We start from the raw sequence: 20,951 nt of genomic DNA, 5'->3' as shown, positions 1-20,951 counted from the left end.
ATTGTTAGATATTAATTATCATGAGAAAAGTCTTCATAAAACTGCTTTTTTAATTCTATTTTTATTTTTAATTGAAGATAATTCGTCTTTTGCATAGACATTCCAGATTTATCGTGTCAGACGGAACGCGAGTGTTGATATATTTGTTGTTTCATCACAGGAGCTATTATTGACTTTTCTGCTTGAATGTACGATATAAATAAACAAGATTGAGATTGTTAAATCAAAAGTAAGATTATATTTTAATAGTCGCAGTTTATTCGAAATTGTAATAAACGATATTACAAATTTAACCTATAACAGCGTTACAGTTATTAGATTGAGCTACATAATATGTCAACACTGTCCCTTCATATAGAAGTGTGGCGGGACTCCTAAGAGCTCGGCCCCTGGTAAAATGGTCCAAAAAACGGTCTGACAACGGGCCTGGTTCAATTCATCACTTAATGTAATGCTACTATAGTTAGTAGTTATATACTTTATTATGTTGGCCACCATGCATAATTTCGTCTGCCTTTCGACAGTGTAAGGTGAGCAGGGAAGTCCGAGCTAAATTTTAGATTTATATAAAGAGCAATTAAAATGATTAGGTGCTGTTCAAAATTCTTCATTCCCTTAGTAAGTATCACCTAAAAAATATTTTATCATTTTAATCATTCATAATCATTTAAAACTAGCTTGTATCGTAGAATGAAGAGTGTCTCAAACATAACCTTCTTTGATTGTTTGACCTTACAAGTACCGAACTTCAAGAAGGTATAATACTATTTTCAGTTGATTTAAGTTTTAAAGGTTTATGTCATTGAGAGCTATTTTTATTTTAATCACCAGCCAGCTGACATAATTGTTTGTTAGATATAGCAGAATGTCCAATTTAAATAGTACTGTTAGTAATAAGGCTTAGTTTAGTTAAAATTTATATTATTTTGAGAAAAGTTATGTGTAAGTGAAATGAAAGCTGTTTGTAGTACACACATTTTAAAACAACACCAATCCTCAATACTTATATCAACACTCTCAAGACCAGTAAACTTTTTTATTGTAAGTCATCTATCTACTAAACTTAGTTATTGCAATATATATAGCATAGTTCTCTATTATTGAAATATTAATATTAGGGTATGGGTAATCTTGTCTGCCTGTGATTGAAACTAATTTCATAATTTGAAGATGATAAAATAATGCTTTTAATGTTTATAGACAGGATCAGATTACATTTGTTTAGTTGTTGTCATTATGTTACTATTATCTCTCTGAAAATTTAAATAATGTTTATAGCACATGAAGCGTAATTAAAAGTCATGTTTCCTTAATCCTTGCATATCCAATGTTTTATGTTAAAGTAAACTGAAAATAAAATACAGTAGTCTAATTATAAAATATTAACAATAAGGCTACCATGTTACTCATAGGCCTACTTGGCACTTAATGAATGAACTTTGATTTTGGATGTTTTAAAAGTTACCGGTCTCAAAAAGTAGGGTTAGTACATTATAATTCAATAAATGAAAGAATCCTTGAACAATTGTGCTTTGTGGACCTTTTTAAAATAATACATTTAATAACAATAGTGTTGAATGATAATTATTCTTTTGTAAGATATCTATAGGCTACAGAGAATTCGCAGAATTTTGTTATAAAATGTGTTTAAACAACCTTTGTTTCGCGTCAACCTAGACTAAGTGTGTTTGGTTTCTTTTTGTTCACTATAAACAATAGAAGGCTGCAGTGCGTCCAACACTCAAATGATCAAACTATCAATTTGAATGATTTAAATACAGTCAGATGTGTTTATAGTGTAAGTAATAATTATAAGTACTATGCTGTTCAAACTTCTGATCGATACTTTCCCGATCACTCTTATGATACTCAGATCACGTCTCAGACTGTCCAAACTTTTATAACGTCAGATCATGGTGGATGATCTAGCACATGATCTGATGTCAGGAAAGTACCAATCAGAATTGCCCCTGGCCATCAATGCGGACTTCAGTGTCACCTTTGACACCATTCCGCGTTTCCGGCAAAACAAGAAAAACCTCCCTCGAGAGTACCTTAATTCAAGTTCAGATCATGTGAGCGTTTGTTATGTTTATCTTTAACTACTAGTAACATATTTATGATAACTTAATCAAAACTGCTTGTATCACGTAATAACATTTCATAGTGTAGTATTTCCATTCCTAGTTGAGACGAAATGTCCTCAGCTGATACTGGTTATAGAGTAACCTAAAACCGGAAAACGTTAAAAGAACACCAAATCATTCAGACCAGCTGTTACTGAAATAACAGGATGTTGCTCGTAACATTTTATCACTGTAATAGGTTACCACTGAATAACGTGTTACTGGTACTAATACTGCCCATTTGTACAGTGGTTATTGTCATGTTTTATTTGTACATACATATAGCCCAGATAGTTTTTATTCACCATGTCATATTTGTACACTGTAATTTGAAATACTTTTAACATAATTTGGTTTAAGTAGTTATATCGAGGATTCTTTACTCATGAATATCGATGATTCAATAATCATGAATATCGATCATTCGATTGTTGGACGCTTAGGCTATTATACTGCAGCCCAATAGAATACTCTCCATACGTCTATGTGAATTTGTATTTGTTGTTCAAACTTATAAACCAGTTTATTCAAAATTGGAGTGGAGGTATATCCCAGAAAGATGGTCATATTAATAAATTTAAAATTCCAAGATATTTAAAACATTCTAAACTTATTCTATGGTTAGTAAATGTATGGTTTAAGTGTGATTTCTCTAGATAAAATTATTTACTTGTTTTACATATAAACTGGTGAGCTTCACAAAGCTCATAACTTGTTGCCATGGATAGATATTTTATCTTATACAATTTTAGCATCAATAAAGATAAACCACTAAATTCATACCAAAACAACAATATAAACAAATCCTAGCACTGTTGAAAAAGAGCAAATATTAGTTACAATGCACAGATGGATTGCAGTTCTATAAGAGGCTGACAAACAATTAACTGTAAATATTGATAAAAGTCTGCGATATGTAAATGGTCATATTGATATTATTAAATTGAACCTAATATTGCTATTTCAATGTTTTTGAATATGTTATTTGTTTACAAAAATAGTTAAGATGGTAAAAGAATCAAATGTTATGAATTACTGTTTCATTTGTGAAAATATCATGTATACACAAGTAAAAGCTTAAAATTTTTTTTAATATATATAAATGAATGTTTGTGTGTTTGTCCTTTATAGACTCAGAAACTATTTGACCGATCATTATGAAAATTTGTATGTATATATGTATTTTTCCACATAGAAGGTTTATGCTATGCCCATTGATGTAACTCACCACCAGGAGGCGCTGCAAAATATATAAGTTATCAAAGCGCCTGCACATTGTAAACTACAATTACGAGATAGTTGTGTATAATAACCACACACTATGTGAGGGCGCTAAGTTTTTATGGATATTTGTCTTTCAATGAATTTCTGTATGGCCTTATAGCTTGAATGTTAGACCACTTTATTATTAAGTACATGCACGTGTACAATGGCTATAAACATACACTTTTGGCAGATTTTCTTGATAGTGTCAACAAGGTAAACTCTACATCGGTGTAGACAATATAATTCACTTGAACCAGAAGTGCTCATACATGAGCAAAGCTTACAAAAAGCGTGCGAAGCCGCAGGGAACAGCTAGTATTATATAAGTGATACTTTTTATGTTTCATGTTTATAAACAATTAATTGTATTGCTGACTTATTGAACTGCAGCCCACATATGAACCAACTGATCATCATTGGGTTTTTAACCACTGTCACTGACAGTCACTTGTCTTTGTGTTTATTGTGCAATTAACATAAAGGGAGCAAATTAAGGTATCACGTTATTTAGTTGTTCATCACGTTTCCAATTACACATAGATCTAAATCATCAGTTGTTCACGCTGTGTGTACAACAGCTATACAGTGATAAATTTGTGTTAATGTCAATCCCTTAAGTGCCGGAGTTGCATGTCAATGAATTGAAAAGTAATAATATTCAGACAATTGCATAATGATATCCTGCAAACACAGGAAGTATGATAAACATTAAATTTTTTAGTGATTTTACTGAATATAACAAGACATTTCTGGTAAATTTTGTTTGGGTTGTACAGTTTTTGAATTGATTTTTCTACGCTTTATTAAAATAATTATACCTTATTACTTAGCCAAATTAAATGTTTTAACAGAAGTAGAGTTATATCATGTTTGTATGCAGTTTTGTATGTCTTTGGATCAGCTATGGCTTTGTGCTACCTGTGGTCATCATCATTCATTAGTTTGAAATCACATTTATGTTTATTGATTTTTGAAACAGAGAAAGTTTTTTTTGTAGGTCAGTTAATTTTAATAATACCAATTTGTTTTGTACAGCCATATCGTAGCGGCAGTCCAGTGTGTCTCAGTAGGGTGTATGTGGCCTCCATACCCAAGGACACAACGCAACGGCGGTACGCTAGTGGGGAAGCGAGGCCTCCTAGAAGGTAAGAGAAGATCTATTTTGATGGCCCTGCATATGACATATGAATTAATCTCAGATACTCAGAGTCTTTAGTTATGTAAATTTTCTTGTTTCAGACTAAGGAAGGTATTCTACGCTACTGTGGGCCTCACACTTATTGGTGTCGGTGGTGCTGTAGTATATGCAAAACAAGATCCTGCATTTAGAAACACGCTAGAATCGTATGCTCCTGGTACCGATAGGTTTATTAGCATTATTTATCAAGAAAAGGGAGAAACTTTGAGTGTAGATGCTATCTCTGAACAGCTCACCTCGCTCCAAGATAAGTGAGTACTCAACTCTGTATTGTTGTTAGCTATTTTTACAGTTGGATATGCATATTACAAACTTTTGTATTGGAAAATCTTTACATTGACTCGTACAATTAAATTTCTGTGGCTTTAAATATTACTTGATTTTAATTAACTATGGCACATGTGATGCTGCTTTTTGGATCCTGTAGAATTGAAAAGTTTAATGACTGTTCTGTAGAAAAAAAAGAAAATTCAGGTGTTTTTTAAAATTAACTTGATGAAAAAATAAATATTTTACTTTTATTACAATACTAGCAGTTACTTGCGGTTTCACATGCAATTTTTAAAATTGAAGGATGTAACCTACTTATTGAAAGCAATTATGATGTAACATTATGGAGTCCTATGATATTTTTCAAACAAAATAGACAATATCCCCGGTAAAGAAAATATACACATACATAAGCTTAAAAAGACTACTTCAGTCAAAAAGCTTATACTTCCGTTGCTTGTGTTCTCCTTCTGGTTTAAGGGTAAGAGTGTGCCATCCCTTTGTAGAAGATTGCTGCCTGATTAACAGTGACTGCAACACAATCATTTGAATCTATTTGTCGTCTACTAATGACTATTCACATTTACAAGAGCACATTATTTTTAAATTGTTATTAATTTAATTTAAACAATGGAAAACTTACTTACTCAGTACTATTCTTATGTGTAACCAATGAATATAGCCGTAAAGTTAAAGTATATTAAACCAGAATGTTTTCTTTTTGTGCTTCATAATACAATATTGAGAAAATTTTAAAAGGATAAAATGGTGTTTTAAAATATTTTCAAAGAATATCTTCTAAATATCATGGATCTTACAAAATGTAGTAGTGTAACAAAAAAGTGAATTATAATTTTTTGAACTTTCAGGCTTTTATCCTTACCAAATGAGGTCTACAAATTAATTTCTCCCGAGGAAGAAGCGTCTAAACCTACAACGCTACCTCTACCTAAAGCTAAGGAGGTAAAATCTGTAGATGAAGCCAAAGCTAAGCCCAAAGGTAATTTAATATGTTAAAAAAAATATTTATATCATATGTTTTGTTCTGTCATAAATTTTGTTGTTGTAAATGTGGAAAATCTTGCGGTCAGTTATTTAAATACAACTCAAGATTTTCAGTCAGCAAGCTTACGTATAGTACATGTTTAAGAATTACAATAACTTGAATGCTCAGCTTTAAGTAATTATTTTTAAAGCATTCTCGACAGGAAAACAGTAGAGAGGCTCTGAAAAAATACTCTCAATTTCAGTTTGTTAATTTGAGGCTCTTTCTAAGTTTCTGAATATTTATAAGTATTTCAATATTTGGTGGAAATCTTTGAATTTGAAATCTGGAACACCAAATTACCATGAACCCTATAATGAGGCAAAAATCAAAGAATTAAAGACAAAGGTCCATCCAGTTCACTAACATCAGGACTCTTGCCCCCGCTCATATCACGGCATATGTTCATATCAATATCACTTTATTTTATACATTGCAACTCACTTAAGTGCCACAAATGTGTAGAAATGTGTAAATGTTGATTTGTAACAATAGGAAAACAAACACGTTTTTGTTTGTTAATTCATGATTCGAGAAAAATGAAATAAATTTAATTATGGCTTTAATGAAAATAAAAATGAAATGCACACACATTTTTTCAGTTCAAAACAATCTAAGTGTATTGTGTAGTTTTTTTATTTGTGAGGTCTTTTTTCAAAGAAAACATCATCCGACTCACATAACTGAACAAAATAGTAGTTATTATAAAGTATGTAATTAAATAAAATTACACTATGTTATCGTTGTTGATTGTTTACAATGTATACATTTGGGATGAAACTTATTCTGCTTTGTTCAATAATTTGTTATCAACCCTGTCGTAATAATGATAATTGTTTTTTTCATCTTCAGCTGCCGTGGCTACAACAAAGAAAGCACCTGCTGTGGTTGAAGTTTCAAATGAAGCAATAGAAAGCAATATAAAGAATTTTGGCAATGAAGCTCTTCAGATGTATAATGATGCAATAGCTTTGATTCAAAGTAAGTTGACTAGTAGTATTGTAAGTGCTAATTTCAAGAGTTGTTATATTAATTTGTGTGTTTAGAAGTTTTTTTTATAAAGGATGATATTAAAAATAACATTGTTTAAAAGAATATATGGTAATCATCCGTAGAAAATTATGGAGGCTACAATCAGTTACCAATATATTGGTAGTTTTGGTTTTATATTATAAAAGATTTACTAACCAAAATGCAACATAAAATCTATTTAGATTTTTATTGTTAAATGACAATGAATGTAGTAATAATTTCAATATGAGAAAGAAGAAATTGTGCAAATGGTTAAAATTGCATTCATGATAGACACTTGGCAAAATTCACTTGTTTTATAAATTGGCATATGATAGCCAGCTGCCTGATGTTGTGTTGGGTTTATTTACATTTTTGTTTAGCACCTTTACTGTTAGTTATCATGTTTTGAAATGACAAAGAAGTGCTGTGTGAGAAAGAAGGAAACACATACAGGCAGTAACAATGCCCCCTTGTTGTGACTAACACCTAGCACCTGTAGTTGTAAGTAACAAGTTATGTATACAAAATTAATTGTTTTTCAAAAATAAAAAAAAGTTATTGTTACATAGAATTTTTAAAATTAGTCATAGATGAATATTTTAATGAAATAGACCTTATAAATTCAGAAGGATTTACAGAAAAAACAACAATAGTTTATAATAGCTTCTTTAACACTGAAAATATACTGTTCATATCATAAGTAAAATTAGAACACTAATGACAATTTTTTCTCAATAGAGCACCAGTCTGTTATGTATAACATATAAAGAGATCAAGTATTTTTGATCTTATATGCTGAAACAATTGATGTGTTATTGTGTTTGGGAGAGTTACAAACTGTGGTGGGAAAATTTCTCTCCTCCAACTTATGATGATTTAAGGTTTTGATGGTAAAAGTGGTAAAACATTCATGATTTTTTTGAAGCTTATGTAGAAGCTGAAAGAGATTTATCAGGATTTTGGATTTTGAGATTTATAATTGTTCCAGTGTTATGGTACAGGTAGTTAGGCATCTAATGATGGTCAGGGTATAATGGTCAAATATCTTATACTGTAGATGGGTTATAGAACTACAAGGTAAATTTATAGGATAAATTTTCAGGATATTTTATTCCAGGATTGATTCTGAGTGGGTTTGTTGCCTTCTGAAATTGAAAATTGGGATGAACCACATTTTACGGATGTTTGTCATAATTGTGGGAGTTTTGGCGTGTAGATGTTGAACTGCATATCGAGAATCTTGGTGATGCTAGGAAGGCCAGATGGTGCTAGAAGACAAGGTTTTTTACTTGAGTTACAAGTTATATTTTGGCTGCAGCCTTTCATTGGATTAACCCACTTGTATTTGATTGTTCCTGACATTTGTGAGTCACTTTCTTACCGTTGGGGGAAAAGAGTCTGGTAGATTACATATATTGAGCTACAAGTTAGCGAGTTTGATGAGTTTAAAAGAAAATTTTGCTGTGTTCTAAGATAATACTTTCAAAGAAAATGTTCCAAGTTGAGTTGAGTAGAAGGCATTGGTGTTTCTTTGGAAAAAACTCTTGGAGGAGCCTGTGAAGTATAACTATTCAATTTTCAAGCAGGATGAAGTTAATTTTATCCTTTGTTATTAATTATTATTTCAAACTTTGTATATTGCCATTTTCAGGTAGTGGAAGTGAAATAATCGAATTAATCGACAAGTCTGTTGAAAATGTTGATCAAAAGGCATGGAATGAAATACGAAAACAAGTTGAAGAAAACAAGAAAACCTTGTTAGTTGTTGAAGAAAAAGCAAAAATAGCTGGGTAAGTTGAATACATTAATACTATAATGTTACTTACAAGCAAATTATATATATTTGTTAATATAATTTTTAAAAGTGGTAATATCCTAGTTTAATATCGATTAAAATTAATGAACAAAAATACACGCTCTGCCAGGTGATGAATCCGAATTTCTCATTTTCTGGACGTGGTTGCTACCAGAACATCACAGAGCATTTACCTTTTGCTCATAAAATATTTGTAGTTGATCGTTTTTGTCCCACATGTATTTAATTAATCAAACTAATATTTTAATCAATAAACTGATGTGTGTGAATGGATAAATACAATTTGTTTTATACAAATTTATTTTCAGATTCCAAATTATTTTCATTATTTTCCTGCATAGTCTCCTTGATCTAACATATTTGATTTTATTATAAGTTACAAATTTAGGTCAGTTGTTTCACGAAATGTAATCTATCCTCTTCTTCAGGTATAAAACAATATATAGGGTATGAAGGCACAAATCAATGAGCTCATGACTGACAAATCAAGTTAAAAGCTAGACGTCAAGAAAATAATGAATATACCCTAGGGTTTAGAGCTGTTTGAAGTAATTTAGACCAAGTACTTTAGGCAGTTGAAAATAAGTTTTGATATCCCTTTTCAAAGGTATTCACTGTCTGCTCACATATCCAGGATTTTATGGTTGTTTTATTTCATCATTGTCATTAACCCTCGCAGTGATAATAGTATTGGCCGCGCCGATTATATCGTCCGCCCGGGTGATATCGTCGCGAGCACTACTATTATGTAAGCGCTTTTCGCAACGCTAATTCCTTCAACAATTCTCGTTGAAATCTAATGTTTCATACAGTGCCGTAATCATGAAATTCTGGAGTTTCTTTTATATTCTCTATGGAATCTAATAGATTGTTTTGGCGGTAGATATGTCGATGATTTCAACCAGCTGTTGTTACACCCATACAGTAATGGTGTCTACTGTGTTATTGTTTTGAATTGTGCTGTATTTAGTGGCAATGGAAGGCTCAGATCAAATCAGAGATGTTTTAGATAATGAAATAAATGATTTGGAAGATACTAGTGATATAGATGTGCCGGAATTTGATTCAGATGTGTCATTAGAGGATTATTCTTCTGGCAGCGGTAAGGAATACGTTCCAAACTTTGAAGACTTAGAATCCTCTGAAGTAGATATTTCTCATCATACTGTAAATAATAGTGATAGTGATGAAGATGATACACCTAATCTAAATAGGCCTATTCAAGAATTTTCCAATCCCGTGTGGTTGAGAACTTATACACCAGAAGATGTCATTGATATTGAATCACAGTGAAGTTTGCTCAGAAAAAGAGGTGTACATAGTCATTATTATATATATATATATATATATATATATATATATATATATATATAGATTGAGTTTTTTTATGAATTGAGCCATACATGTGTAGTTTTTCTGAATGTACATAAATAGGCAAAAGTAAATTTGAACATTCAGCAGAGTACAGTGGGTCATCATATTAGCGCAAGTTCACTTATAGTATTATTTTCTGATTCCTTAGAATGTACAGAATAAAATGATATGCAACACAATATATTACAATACAGTTTTTGCTTTAAAAAAAATGTTTTTTAACTTAACATGCGCACATTTAATCAAAATATACCCATCACCATAGGTAAAAACATGTATCACCCGGAGGAACTGATTCCTGCCAAGATGATGTGTCAGATGCTGATGTAAACGATATTGGTTATTTTACATATACAAATAATATTTAAAACAAAATGATATTGATAACTGTATTTAACACTGTGCTTTGCTCTTGTAGGGAGAAAGTAAAGCAATTCACATCATTATTAAAGAGTACAAAATTATCAGAAGATTCTGTAGAACAGTTGAAGGGACTCGAGATTGATGTTAACAAGGCAAAGGCCAAACTAGAAGATTTGAAGAATTCCAGGTTAGGAGCCTCTACAAAATACTTCAATAAAATTGAAGAAGCAAGAAAACACTTCTCTGTAAGTATATTTCCAGAGTAATGTTTTTTTTTAACTTTACAATCCTACAATGGGGGGGTCATTTCATCCTGTTATGTCAAGCTTTTCTTAGAGCTTCACACAAGGTTAAAAAAATATTGAAAATATAAATTAGGAGCTACATATACAGGGTGTATATGTATTATTCATAATTAAAAAAAGAATAATATTTGCATTTAAAGTAGGCCTTAAAAGTTATTATTGCAATTTTTTTCATGAAATGCTGATTTTAATAAAATGCAAATTTTGCAAAAAAGTAAAAAAAATTGAGTGGCACCATGCATATCAAATCAAGGTATTGCAAAAATTTGTAAATGTTATACAGCCATTTTGTATAAAATTTTCTAGTTTCAGAAAAACATACACTTTATACATATTTATTAAACCATAATGTAGCTATAAAAGAAAAAGCAGTAATGCTCTTACATTATGAAAACAGGGTGTATACGTAAGAGTGTATAAATTTATGATTTATAACTTATGGGAAATTTTATGTAGTTTTAGAAAATCAAAAACTATGTATAAATATATGGAGTAATAGCAAATTTACACAAGAAAATGCAATAACGCATACCAGTTAGAAAAATTTCCATATCCACAAAAACATATACACTATACAGTCTTACTAAATTATCTAATCTATATTTACATCAGTCTGAATATTGCTGAATTATAATGAATAATAACATAATCAAACAGTTATGTCAATATAATATGAGTTCATTACGATATTATGTATATCTGATCCATCACTAGATTCACTTTCTATGATCTGCTCCACCAGTTCCCTCAAATCACTTGAGGTCAGAATATGATACATCACTTAGATGTAGCTTACAACAAATCACTATTTTATCTTTAATATTTTAGAAAAAATCAATTTATTATGACTGAAAACTGACAAAAACTCAATTTTTTTCTACAACTACATGGGTAACTCAAATAATCATATATAAATGACAAACAATGATCCTAGAATGATCCAAACCGTTGTATGTATACAGAAATACGAGCTGTTGTATATACAGCTACGTATGACTAATAATTGGCTATTTACATGGTGAGTATAGGTGTATACTCTTAACCCTTTGAGTGCCACGGGTATTTTCCGAAGGCATATGCATAAAGTGCCACGCTGTTTTTTCGCATATTTGTAAGCTTTTGGGAAAAAAGCTGTTGTAAAATAACTACCAAACAGATTTCCACCATTTTGTTGTTGTTTTTTTCTTATTAAATGCAGAATATGATACATATCGTTAAAAATAAAATTTTATTTATAAAAATATAAAACTTTCAGTATTTATAAAAATAGTTGTTTACTTTTGTATAAAAAGTTAAGTTTCAACCTAATTTGTGTTTATACGGTATTTTTAAGATTTTTTTAAATTATACCATGATAAAGGCCATATGTTTCTAAATAAAATCCATGTGTAATATCTTATTCTAGAATTTTAAAAACATGGCATTATATGTATTAACAAAATGCTGCCCGGTACCCACATTTTATAAACTGTACTTCATTTGTCAGAGTTTAGAAATTACTTAGTAATGATGTAGTTTTCCCAATAAATCTAATAAAACATTAATACAACACAAATAAATATGATTAGTAAATTTAGAAACAAATACTTGCTAACATATTTACATAAAAGTTTACATTTACTAAATAATAACCCTAATAATATTTACACTGAAAATTCACGTTTTTCGCTTGAACACAACTCAAATCATACATTACGTTTGTAAAGAAATACAGTAAAATACTGTATAAGTTATTATTTTATTTTGTATTTACTCAAATGCTTGGGTATCAGCACATAAACAACAAGAAAGGCCGTTACGCAACATGGTACTCGTCCGCTACGTCGCGTGACTGGAAGACAGAATCATCGTACAGGTACTTATCACAGCCCACTATTTTTGGACGAGTTTTCCTTATCAGAGATCAAAATAAACTCCATTATACGTTCCTTCTTCCATAATGAATCGAAAAATACTCGATGAGTCATACTTCCTATCTCCAAATCGTCTCCAAATAGACACACGAATGGCCTGACATTTTCGATTAATGAAACGTTGTTCTTATAGTTTTTTATTTAATTGATTGTCGTAATAACTTGTAAATTCCAATATAGGTGAAATAAAGTCAGTTGTTTTTAATACTGTAATTTATTTTGTCCCCAAGGAAAACTCGTCCAAAAATAGTGGCTTCTTGATAAGTACCCAAACAACATAAGTTTCACAGATAAAATAGTAGAGAAACAACATAAAACTCGTATTTATTGATAGTTTGGAAACTATTGAATACAGCCGTCTTATTATTTGGCCAAAATAATCTTGTACTATATAAAATATTATCGAAATACGAAACGTCAAAATTGGCGACGCTGGCACTTTATGCACTTTTCGTACCGTCAAAATTAGCGACGCTGTGGCACTCAAAGGGTTAATGAGTATATATATATTTATATATATATATATACATACATATTCATTCAAGAATATATATAAGGTATGTAAACCAAAGAAATCCGGTTTATGAACCTTATACCTATCTTCTGTTTATTTTTATCATTTTTGTTAGATTACCTTGGTTTTAAACTAGTTGTTAGTTCATCTTCTGACCACAGGTTCGATGTTGTTCAAAATGGTTTAAAAGCAAAGACTAATATATGTTTCAAAATCTCTTTAATATATATATATATATATATATATATATATATATATATATATATATATATATATATATATGTTAAAATATCTGTGTTGATAATAAAATATCATTGATACAAATATAATAGTTGTAATAGTTTGTATAGATAGGTCCATTGTGGTTCCAACTGTAGAACTGACAGTAACTTTATATATGATATATTTTTGAGTTTATGATGGTGATATCATGGTATTCCATAAGTTATCGAGATAGCATATGAAAATATATTAAAAAACTCATCTTGAGCGTATATATTTGACTTATGTGGAACCCTAATGGTAACTATATATGTTCTTACAATTTTGAATGTGATAAAAATTGTCATTTAAAGTATTGGTTAGGCTGTGAAATTTTTAAAACCAATTAAATGTTTAATCCTTTCAGTGTCAGACATTTCTCTAGATTACTTTGCAAAAGTATAGAGCTGACAATCCATGCCACTTGTATTCAGTGTTTGTTTGGTCCATATTTAGTTCAAAAACATTTAAAGTGTTTTCAGAGAGATTATTTTATAGTGAATACAATATCAATAATATTGAAAATATTAGATCTTATTTTGATTTACAGTGAATTTTTTTATAGACTTCCGATTAAATGGATGCTGGCTCTTCTTGTACATCTTATATCACATCATGATATTGGCCACTTAGACATAAGATTTATGAACAGAAATGGATAACTCATTGCCTAGATTAAACTTTATTTAGACATTTATAATTTTTCATTTGTCTGATCCTACATTTCAGGAAGAGTTGGTAACACTGTTTCCAAGCATCAGGTTGTCCGATAAATACCTGAAGCTTTCAGAAGACCAAATAGACTTGTTCTTGTATTACGCTGTCCAAAAACTACTTTATTACCAGAAGGAGTTGAACAAATTAGAGGTTTGTAATCCAGTATATCTTTTTAATGTTCATTAAGTTTTTATTACTGTTAAATTTTAATTTTAAGGACGTAGAAGCTACATAATGTTATAAATATGCATGCTGATACAAATTCATTTTTTAAACATATTTACGTAATGTAATGGAGTATTTGTAATGTGTAGACTCTAACATCGCAAAGATTAAAGAAGGCAATACAAGACTCCAAAGATGATGCCTCTATCATTCAAGAAACCATAGATGCAGAGGTAGACAAAGCAAAGAGACAAATTAAAGAAGATTTTGACAAGAAGGTGAGTAAATCATTTTTAGAGATTGATTTAAAATTAATATCCATAAAACCCTATAACTCTTAATATTAAAGGCGTGTTTGAATACTGAAACGTTTCTGAATTAGTTGAGTTTGTAATCTTATTATGGTTGGATAGAGAATATAGCTTTTAGGAAAGTAAACATTTTAACTTCTGTCAGCAGTAGTAATTAAATAATATGTTTGTAGAACAAATCATCAATAATTGGAGTGAAAAAGCAATAAGAAAAATGGGTTGGAATGGTTTATAATTCCTTTTACATATCTCAGTGACATTCATTTGTAATGATTTGTTACAAAAAGAAATTATAAATATTCTCTCAAAGCAACTTCAGTTAACTTTTTACTAATAATCAAACTATACCTACCTTAACCCATCAACATGCTAGTATGAGTGTAAAACACCAGTAATAGCAGTACCAGACTCTTGCTGCGACAAAACAGTCGGGCCCTGAAACATTGACTGTACAATTGGTCTGTTGTCTGCAAGATAGCAGCATTGAACAGGCTGTGAACTCTTCCTAATATTATCAATAAAATATGTAATGTTTCTGGTTGGTGTAACTACTTAAAATTTTACTTTTCCTATTCCTGTTGCCAGCTTATATTTGCTGTTGTTTCAGTCCATAAAGCAATGGAAAAAATTTTGGTCTGGATACAATTAGTATGTATTTAGAGATTACATAACAAAATTCAGTGAGATTCCAATTGTACAGATATATTAGTATGCTCTGTTTTAACTGTTAATGATCATGGGTTTCATGGCTGTAGTTGGTGTGGTGTAAAATGACAGGTGTGGTTAATGTTTTAACACTATATATCCAATAGAACTCAAACTATTGTAATTTGTTTTTAGAACCAGAAAAACCATGAACAAATGAAAATTTATTGAAATTTAGGATTGTAGCTACAAACTTTGTGGGCCAAAGCATGACAAAATAATATTCTATTAGGAAGATTATATGAATGTGCTTTTTATAAAAAAAATGTTAATTTTCCATTATCCCTTTGTACTACATTTCAAACTAATAGTAGGCCTAATTAATTTTTATTCAATTTTAAATTTAATGATCTACAGATCTCCATTTTCATCAACTTGCTTCTGTATACACAGAAATGCACGTGTAAACACTTTCAAATTAAATCAATGACTTCAAAAGAATAAGGAAGAAATTCAGAAGTGTTTTTGTAAGTCCAAAATGCAATGAAGGCCCACATTTTTTCTCATATGGTAAAATTTGAATATGTTTTGATCAGGTGTTGGAGCTGAAAGGTGAATGTGACAAGGAGATCCACAACCAAATGAAGCGGCAGAAGCAAGTACATATGTAGACCTGTTCAACATTCTTTCTTATAGGATTAAATTTGAATATGTTTTGATCAGGTGTTGGAGCTGAAAGGTGAATGTGACAAGGAGATCCACAACCAAATGAAGCGGCAGGAGCAAGTTCATATAGATCTGCTCAACGACCAGCTGAAGCTGAAGGAGAAGGAGGTGGAGAGGAAGCTGATCCAGCGGCTGGAGGACAGGGTCCTGGAGGAGCAGGGTAGACTCCAGGCGGAGCTGGCAGACATGACTGGACGTATGAAGGGCCTCAACGAAGCGATATCTAGTCAGTATCTGTGGTTGTACTATTAATCTTATGGCCAATTAATAGAAGCTTGCTTGAGCTTGTACTTTAGGTAGATATGAAAATACTGAACGTAGTCAAATATTATTGTATCCTTTACAGAAGTTTTAAACATTGTGATAACTATTACGGCATGTGGGAATATAGAGAAAATGATGCCCCTCACTATATATGGGTTATCTCGAAAGCAAGTAACATTCTAAATTGATGTATCATGTAGCCCATACTATTGTTGACTCCCAATCAATAATTTTTAAATGTCCTACTTCCTACTTTGAAACTTTATTACAAACAACTAAGGATGTTGGCAATATTGTTCAGTTTTGGGATTTTATGAAATATAAACTCATTTTTAATATTGGAAATTTGCCATCTTTTAATAATACAAGAAATCTACTGAAAATCCATCTACTGAGGATCCAATCTGAGGTATATATAACTCACCTAACATACAGCTAAAAGCTAGGTTAAGTTGCTGTTCAAAAGTTCCATTTTGTTATGTTAAATGGCTGTCAAGCAATCCAGTTGCATCTTTGTTTTACACTGCAACTACAGTAAGTGTGTTTTTGATATTAAAAAGTCATTTACATTTTTTCTGTGTACTTATTTTAATAATTATTTGCTTTCAGAAAGCAAATCCTTGCATTTCCCTATTCTGAACTTTATTATACAATAATATGATTTATTATATTTTTAGATACTTGCAGCCTACATTTCATGATTTCTAAAATTATTTGTAGCACTAATAAGTTTTTTTATAAAAAATCTATTTGTTTTTTTTAATATGAATTTATGAATGTTTGGAAACTAGGAAAAAATGTTTGGCCACATAATGTTATAACCACTGGTGGTCTAAGGTTAAATTAAATGTTAGTGTTTAAAAGCTGGTAAATGAATCTTCAGAATGAATTATGCCTGTGTTGATTAATAGTTGTGGTACGAAATTCGGGTACAATACCCTGTCAAGAACCTGTGTGATTGCTTGGCACAAAGATTGTTCTAAAGAGAGTGGAAAGGTTGAGAACAAGCGTCATGATCATCGTCCAATGACGAGTGTTACCAAGATCAACATTAGGCAATTCAAAATCTCATTGAGGAAAATCAGTGCATAACTCATTGAAATCACTATGCACAATATTATTTTGAAGTACTGGATTCCGCTAAATTATTTTTTTGAAGAAAAAGAAAGCAGGAGTTGGCCAGAAGTAACATTCTTCTACATGAAAACACCAGGCCATATACGGTTAATGCCATAAGCAAAAATCGGTTGCACTTGGATGGGAAACACTCAAACGTCCACCCTTTAGCCCAGACTTGTCACTTTGTAACTTTTCTTTTTGGACCCCTCAAAGAAGCATGTGGAGACCTGTGTTTCAAGGACAAATAAATTGGTTGAGGTGTTTGTGCTCATTGGCTAAGAGAACAACTAAGGTGTTTTTACGATGACAGAATAAAAAACCTCTTTATCTGATGAGAAAAATGTATTTCAAGTGTAGGAGAATATGAAGAAAAATAATGTATATTGTTAAGCTTATTATACTTGATACACCCTCGTAGAAACTTCAGAGATGTTGTTTAACTCTAGCATCAGTTGTTGTTTTGTTCTGAAGAAACAAACTAATTGTAGTCTTTTTTCTAAGAATCACTAAATTCCTCATAAAATACACGCAATATTTATACCTCATCAGTTTTGGATATTGTATACAAACATCACATTTATAATTTAACATAATTTATGTAATGATTGAGCTTTATAGGGTGAAAGCCTTATAATTCATTGTGAACGTTTATGAAAAGTTAGCAGTTTTGTCCGTTATCCAAATTGGTGATTACTAAAAATTTATGGCTATGATAAAATAATGTTGAGAAAACTGTGTTTTAAAATTAAATAATTTTTTTCACTAAAATAGTGGAATTTTTTCATAAGGAAATTATTTGTGACTGCTTAGTAATGTTTACTGATGTACACTTATTATTTTTTTAGAGAGAGCTCTCCAGGACCAGAAGGCCCAGACAAGCCAGGCATTGTGGAGTGCCACTGAGGCTCTCTATGCTCAACTTAAGAACAGTAGTCCTGACAAGGATGCTGCAGACAAGTTGCAACCTCTCACCAATTCTGTGGATGCCATCAGAAATGCTGCAGGTAAGACAGTCAGACACATATCTAAGGTGTGTTCATAGAGAGAGAGAGAGCTTTTCAGGACTAGAACAAGCCAGGTGTTGTGAAATGCAATAGAGGATTTTTCCAGTCCCTCGAGTGATAGGCTTCGCCATTGCTCAGCCGATAATGTTACAATAGCTTTGGAACTGAGGTAAATAACCAGAGGGTTACAGTAGTAATTATTACAAAATATTTTGGGTTAATTGTTTTGGTCCTGATTACCAGATATCATCTTATAATTAATCGGGTTGATACGCTTACTCCACCTACTGTATATTAATACAGTGTTTACAGGCTTTTTACAGAGATTATTATTACCATGAGGGATGATCATATACCCGCGAAAAGGAAGGAATGTTTCCAATAGTCTTAAAGGTGTTTCAGCAAACTTGACCTCTTTGCTAAAGCTGAAGTTTTCTGCCCTTAGAAACTTTTAGCTGTCTTGGCTTGTGAATGATGATAAAATTAGTGATAGGTAAAAGAAAAGTCGAAATTGACTGTTGGAAAAGTTACCTTTTAAAAACATAAAATAGACCCAAGACCTCAGTTAATGAACTTCTGAAAGTATGTAAATCAGTTTTGCGAGGATTTTCTTTTGGTACCATACTATCAAATTAAAACTTTATAACACAAAGCGTTGTATTGTAATAACAATTTTCAAATTTTTATTTGTTCAATATCTTCATTTGTTATTTAAAACAAAAGTCTAAATTTGATACCTTGTTTTGTTGTTTTTATCAATAACATAACACTGTTCAGAATATTGATATCCAACTTTATTCTTATGATGTCAGTAAAACAAGAAAACACCGATTGTTTGTAGACATTTGTATAAAGTAATGGAAAAAGATGGATCATAAAATAAATTAATCCATGATAACGAAGTGAGAAAATGTTATGCAGCGATTAGTTTACACTGTTGAATAGCTTTGTTTAATATTATTGATATCTAGGAAGCACAAAATCATATAAAATTATATAATTGCTGAATTAGAATTATCATAAGTTGGGCATTTTAGCTTAATGATGGTCATCAGACATAAGTAGTCAGGTGTTCTAGTACCAAACTAGTACCAAATGATACTCATGATATCTGTTTATATGTTACAAACAGAAAGTTTTTATAATGAGTTATTTGTATTACAACAGCTAAGGGAGACGATCTGGTTGAGACTGTGTTGGCTACAATTCCATCAACCGCTCTGAAGCGAGGAGTGTATCCTGAGGACTCCCTGCGGGATCGTTTCCTCAAGGTGGAGAAAGTTGCATGGCGAGTAGCAGGGATCCCGGAGGGTGGGGCCTCACTCCCCAAGCTGCTGCTCGCTTGGCTGCAGAGTGCACTCATAATCAAGGCCTCTGAACCCATCCCTACTGGTGAGCTCAACAATGAACCCTTCGACCCTGCAGAGCTCAACAACTACGATGTCCTGCAGCGAGCCAGGTGGGTCAGAGTGAACAATTGTTAGGCACAAACAATTATTACATGGGGTTTTTTGGATGTTTTTTTGGAAGTTTTTTTTGGACGCCATGTAATGTGAATTATAAGATAAGAAAAAACAGATTTTTAGCACCAACCTTAATTGGTAACATGTTTTCTAATTTGGGTTTTAAATTATTTAAGGTAAATTAATTTGTTTAAATGTTGTCAGTAATCATTTTTTGAATTATTTGTAATTCTCTATGTATTTTTTAAACAATTTATATGTAATATAATGTATTTTCTAGATAATTATTACTATTCGTTATTTTGAAAAATCAGAACAATAGCAATTCTGTGTTTTGAGAGTTAATGGTATATAAAAAACTTTTTTCAAGCTTTTCAAACAGTAGAAAAATAATGTTTTTTATTCTAATATAGATCATATTAACACAGTAATATATAAAGGGATAAGTACAATATATTATTAGTTTGTGTTTACAGTTTCAATTTAATTATGTGATGAAAAGAAGTGATCCCAAGTAATACCAAGCTGACATAAAACGAATGTAATATAATAGTCAGATCAGATCACTTCATTACACGCTCATACTTATCTGGTCTTATTGATGGATTACTGAACTACCAACAAAGCCTTTGTTGCGACCTTTCATTGTGTGTTTCATATTGCAGATATTATGTAGACAGAGGGGACTTCGAGCAGGCCCTAAAGTACATGAACCTGCTGAAGGGAGGTGCCCGCTCCATAGCTCTGGACTGGATGAGGGAGGTGACAATCCTCCTGGAGACTCAGCAGGCAGCTAACCTGTTGCTAGCCCATGCGTCTGCCTCAGGCATGATCTACTCGTGAACACGACAAACGGAACTATGTAAAAATTCTTATGTAAATTGACTCTATATCGTTATTTATAAATTTTCAAAATCAATATACGTTTTTCATTCCTAAATTGAATACAATGTGTTCATTAAATTTATTTTTATAAGTGTTTTTGTTTATTTTCTAGGCCGACCATCTTAGTTTAATTAAAGTGGTGTAATAAGTCTGTATTATTTAGTGTTAATTTGTATTTTAATGATTG

General features: G+C 31.2%; 1 protein-coding gene across 2 annotated transcripts; it reads left to right on the top strand.

Moving 5' to 3' along the window:
• Positions 1–485: 485 nt before the first annotated feature.
• Positions 486–20,855, top strand: LOC124359694 (MICOS complex subunit Mic60). 2 transcript variants are annotated; one of them, XM_046812640.1, is made up of 13 exons: positions 486–618; positions 4,428–4,537; positions 4,632–4,841; positions 5,730–5,860; positions 6,758–6,886; positions 8,571–8,709; positions 10,528–10,717; positions 14,195–14,332; positions 14,497–14,625; positions 16,027–16,255; positions 18,258–18,416; positions 19,584–19,875; positions 20,545–20,855. In XM_046812640.1, exons 1-13 carry the CDS (start codon positions 583–585, stop codon positions 20,720–20,722), a joined length of 2,070 nt encoding a protein of 689 aa, XP_046668596.1. In that variant the 5' UTR covers positions 486–582; the 3' UTR covers positions 20,723–20,855. The 2 variants fall into 2 exon arrangements, with proteins under 2 accessions (XP_046668596.1, XP_046668595.1); XM_046812639.1 differs by lacking the exon at positions 486–618 and adding an exon at positions 886–1,041.
• Positions 20,856–20,951: the final 96 nt, after the last annotated feature.

This window comes from Homalodisca vitripennis, chromosome 4 (genome assembly GCF_021130785.1).
Source record: "Homalodisca vitripennis isolate AUS2020 chromosome 4, UT_GWSS_2.1, whole genome shotgun sequence".
NCBI classification, from domain to species: Eukaryota; Metazoa; Arthropoda; class Insecta; order Hemiptera; family Cicadellidae; genus Homalodisca; species Homalodisca vitripennis.
This window is presented reverse-complemented; position numbering and strand designations above follow the sequence as displayed.